This window comes from Phodopus roborovskii, unplaced genomic scaffold (genome assembly GCF_943737965.1).
Source record: "Phodopus roborovskii unplaced genomic scaffold, PHOROB, whole genome shotgun sequence".
Taxonomy (NCBI): Eukaryota; Metazoa; Chordata; class Mammalia; order Rodentia; family Cricetidae; genus Phodopus; species Phodopus roborovskii.
The window spans coordinates 54,675-59,230 of record NW_026125865.1 but is presented as its reverse complement, the minus strand read 5'-3'; the positions used below and the strand labels follow the sequence as shown (position 1 = coordinate 59,230).

Genomic DNA, 4,556 nt, shown 5'->3' with positions numbered 1-4,556 from the left:
GGAGGGAGGGAGGAAAGAAAGAAAGAAAGAAAGAAAGAAAGAAAGAAAGAAAGAAAGAAAGGAAGGAAGGAAGAAGGGCCAGGGAACATGCTGAGCCCAGGGAGAGGGAGAGGACTCGGCATGGCATGTTGTTTATTTGCCACACAGTGAGGTGGGGACTCCAGTTGTTTTCATTGGCTAGGTGTCTAGGTGCCTGAGCGGCCTTCTGGACGAACTGTCATTCCCCCTTCACTTTGCAAGAGCTCGGTTACTTTGTAACACAAACTGTACAAGTTGTTTGTTCGCCTCAGACTCTGCCTCTGGGCCTTCTGTTCTATTCCAGAGACACGGTACCAGAATATTTAAATCACTGTGGCGTTAAATACGTTTTAATATCTGATAGGGCCAGTTTCTGCGCATTGCACTTTTTTTTTTCCTTTCAGGAACGTGTTCGGGCCCGCGGCAGGGGGCGGGGTCGCGCCTCCGCCTCGGCTCTGGTTCCAGCCGAGCCTCACCGACGCCGGCCGAGATGGAAATCCCGAGGCTGCTCCCGGCTCGCGGGACACCACAGGGCGGCGGCGGCGGCGGCTGTTGCCCCGCGGGTGGCGGCGGGGTCCACCGAGCCCCGGACTCTCTGGCTTGTCAGGCCCCCACGCGCCGCCTCCTCCTGCTCCGGGGGGCCCAAGATGGCGGGCCGGGGCCGCGGAGCGCAGAGGCCCAGAGGGCCTCACGGGGCCTGGGCCCGAGTCCTAGCGCGAACCGGTTGGCGCCGAGGCCGGATCACCCGAGCCGCAGCGGCGGCGGCGGCGGCGGCGGAGGAGGAGGAGGAGGCGGCGGCGGCGGCGGCGGCGGCGGCGGCGGCAGCGGCGACGACTTCTTCCTGTTGCTGCTTGACCCGGTGGGTGGCGATGTAGAAACAGTGGGCACGGAGCAGGCCGGAGGGCCGGTGTGGAGGGAGGAGGCCGAGGCAGGCCCGGGGCCCGAGCGGCGCGAGAGCGGCGCGAACCCTGCGGGCCGGCCCGAGCCGGGCCCCCGCTGCCTGTCGGCCGTCCCGGCCGCGTCCCCGCTCCCCGCGGCGGGCCCGGGCCCGGGCCCCGCGGCGGCCTTCGCGGGCACCATCACCATCCACAACCAGGACTTGCTGCTGCGCTTTGAGAACGGCGTCCTCACCCTGACCACGCCCCCGCTGCCTGCCTGGGAGCCGCCGGGGGTCGCGCCTTTCCCGCAGCCGCAGCCGCAGCCGGGGGGACTGGTCGGCCCGCAGGCCGGGTTTCCGCCCGCCGCCGCGGCGCAGCTGGGCGACTGCCCCGAGCTGCCACCGGACCTCCTGCTGGCCGAGCCGGCGGAACCGGCGCCCGCCCCGGCGCCTCCGGAGGAGGAGGCCGAGGCCCCGGCCGCCGCCCAGAGCCCCCGCGGGCCTCTCGTCCCGGGCCCAGGCGTGGTGCTGTACCTGTGCCCGGAGGCGCAGTGCGGACAGACCTTCGCCAAGAAGCACCAGCTGAAGGTGCACCTGCTGACGCACAGCAGCAGCCAGGGCCAGCGGCCCTTCAAGTGCCCCCTGAGCGGCTGCGGCTGGACCTTCACCACGTCTTACAAGCTCAAGAGACACCTGCAGTCTCACGACAAACTGCGGCCATTTGGCTGCCCGGTGGAGGGCTGTGGCAAGAGCTTCACCACCGTGTACAACCTCAAGGCGCACATGAAGGGGCACGAGCAGGAGAACTCCTTCAAATGCGAGGTGTGTGAGGAGAGCTTCCCCACGCAGGCCAAGCTCAGCACCCACCAGCGCAGCCACTTCGAGCCCGAGAGGCCTTACCAGTGTGCGTTTTCTGGCTGCAAGAAGACGTTCATTACTGTGAGTGCCCTGTTTTCTCATAACCGCGCCCATTTCAGGGAACAGGAACTCTTTGCCTGCTCTTTCCCTGGCTGCAGCAAGCAGTATGACAAGGCTTGCAGGCTCAAGATTCACCTGCGGAGCCACACGGGAGAGAGGCCTTTCCTTTGTGACTTTGATGGCTGTGGCTGGAACTTCACCAGCATGTCCAAACTCTTGAGACACAAGAGGAAGCACGAGGACGACCGCAGGTTCACCTGTCCCGTGGAGGGCTGCGGGAAGTCCTTTACCCGCGCCGAGCACTTGAAAGGCCACAGCATAACCCACCTGGGCACGAAGCCTTTCGTGTGCCCCGTGGAAGGCTGCTGTGCCAGGTTCTCCGCCAGGAGCAGTCTCTACATCCACTCCAAGAAGCACTTGCAGGACGTGGGCACCTGGAAGAACCGTTGCCCGGTGTCCACCTGTAACAAGCTCTTCACATCCAAGCACAGCATGAAGACCCACATGGCCAAAAGGCACAACCTCAGCCAGGACCTCTTGGCCCAGCTGGAAGCTGCGAACTCTCTTACACCCAGCAGTGAACTCACCAGCCAGGGCCAGAATGATCTCAGTGGTGCAGAGCTAGTGTCTCTGTTCTCGGACGTGCCTGGCCACAGTTCTGCTGCTGCGGTGCTGGACACGGCCTTGGTCAATTCTGGGATCTTGACGATTGACGTGGCCTCTGTGAACTCGACTCTCGCAGGAAGTCTCCCTGCCGATAGCAGTAACCATGCCTTAGGGCCAGCGGTGGACCCCCGGGCCCTCAGGGCCCCCAGTGACCTTCCCCAGAGTCTGGATACCTCCCTCTTCTTCGGAACCTCGGTGGCTGGCTATCAGCAGAGCCCCTTAGACATGGACGATGTCTCCGGTGGAAACGTGGGGCTCTTTGGCTCCTTGGCCCTGAAAAACTCCAGCCTGGAGCCCCAGGCTTTGACACCCAGCAATAAGTTAACCGCGGACACCGAAGCTCTGACTCCCTCCAGCACCCTTTGTGAAAACAGTGTCTCGGAACTACTGACCCCTGCCAAAGCCGATTGGAACGTGCATCCCGAGTCTGACTTCTTTGGGCACGAGGAGGAAACCCAGTTTGGATTCTCCAATCCAACGGGAAGCCATGGTTCTCAGAAGGACACAGACCTTATCACGGTGACTGGCACCCCGTTTTTGGTATGAACCTACTCTGCCCGTGCCCTGACGTGTGGCTCGCTTTTATTATTACACTCAAGTCTGAGGATGTTCTGGACGGAGTTGCTTACTTACCTGCGGTCCTTTCTTGGCTGCTTGGCAAAGGAGCGAGCGCGTCTGTGGACTACATACAGATTTAGAGATTTAAATTCTCATCCTGGGTCTGGAACTGATGAGTTCTGTGACCGTGAGCAAGTCTCTTAACCTAGCTGAGCCTTAATTTTTTTCTTTTACGTATAAAGGAGGTTGTTTGGTTAGATTGCTTCTACTCTCTTTTCAACTCTTTAGGTTCCTGATAGTGTTTTGTTTTTTGAAATTTATTGTGACACCCCAAGAATGATATGCTCCTATTTTGAATGTAAAGTAAATTAAGTTATGTAATAGTGAACATATACTTTGCACTTCATGAATTGTAAACCCATGCATCATTTTATTTGTCCTTGTTCCCTTCCCCCTTTTAGTATTATTTTTGAAGGACTACCAGATACTAGCTTATTCATAAATATTCTGTACAGAGCTTCAGAATACATTGGGCCTTGAGAAAAGTTTATTATAATAATTTCTGTATCAATGAAAGTCCATGTTTTTAAGTTCATATTGTCACATATATATTACCTGGTTTAATATTCCTTAATGTTTTGATATATATTTTAATCTGTATGTTCCATTTCCCCTCTTTTCTTAAGAATTTATTCATTGAAAATAATTATTTTTTGAGTAGAATTTGCCACATCCTATCTAATTTTTGCTGATTGTGTCCTGTGTTCACTCAGTTTTCTCTATTTAGTAATTAATGACTTGATCATATTTAAATATTTTTGCATGGTTGTTTTATAGATTACTCTGTGTTCTTTTAATAATTTGCTTATAATGTCTCCTTTCTCTTTTGTGATACTGAGAGCCTTTACTGGTCAGGACATTTGCTTGTGATTACTCTTGCTTCTGATATGTTCAAATGTTCTTGTACAATCTCTAAAAACTTAGGGGAGGAGGAAATGTTGTTTAGAACACTTGGGAAAGTTTAATAGAAATATTATTCAGTGTCAGAATATTTTCTTAAATTATGTTAAGACTAACCAGACAAAATAGCAAAGAGAATTGTATTTGCTCTTGTCATTGTTGATATTTTCAATATCTTTTGGTGGTAGTAGGAAGGCTGTGTTGCTATCCAGGACTTTGATATGACAAACTCGGAGCCCAGTTTGTGCTCTGGAGTATTGGAGAGGTTGTCTTGATATTAGTCTCACTAAACCTCAGTTTCCTGTTTACTGATTAATGTGTATGCACATGTCTAGGGTTCCTTAGACTTTTCTTCTCATACAGTTTCAACACATAAGCAAATGTATGTATTTCAGTACATTTTAATGACTTTTTATGCTCTTTTTACAGTTTCAGGTTTTTGTGTTGTTAGGAGAAAAGGCATAATTCAGTCCTATTGGTGTTCAAGTTAATAAAATGTTGTGAGGTTAGAATGAAAAGGAAAGGTTCTTTTTATTCCTTACCCTGAATAATTTTCTTT

At 53.5% G+C, this 4,556-nt stretch overlaps 1 protein-coding gene across 1 annotated transcript; it reads left to right on the top strand.

The window, feature by feature from the left end:
* Positions 1–272: 272 nt before the first annotated feature.
* On the top strand, positions 273–3,773 carry LOC127217850 (zinc finger X-linked protein ZXDB). The gene has a single exon (XM_051178855.1). It carries the CDS (start codon positions 509–511, stop codon positions 3,023–3,025), a length of 2,517 nt encoding a protein of 838 aa, XP_051034812.1. The 5' UTR covers positions 273–508; the 3' UTR covers positions 3,026–3,773.
* Positions 3,774–4,556: the final 783 nt, after the last annotated feature.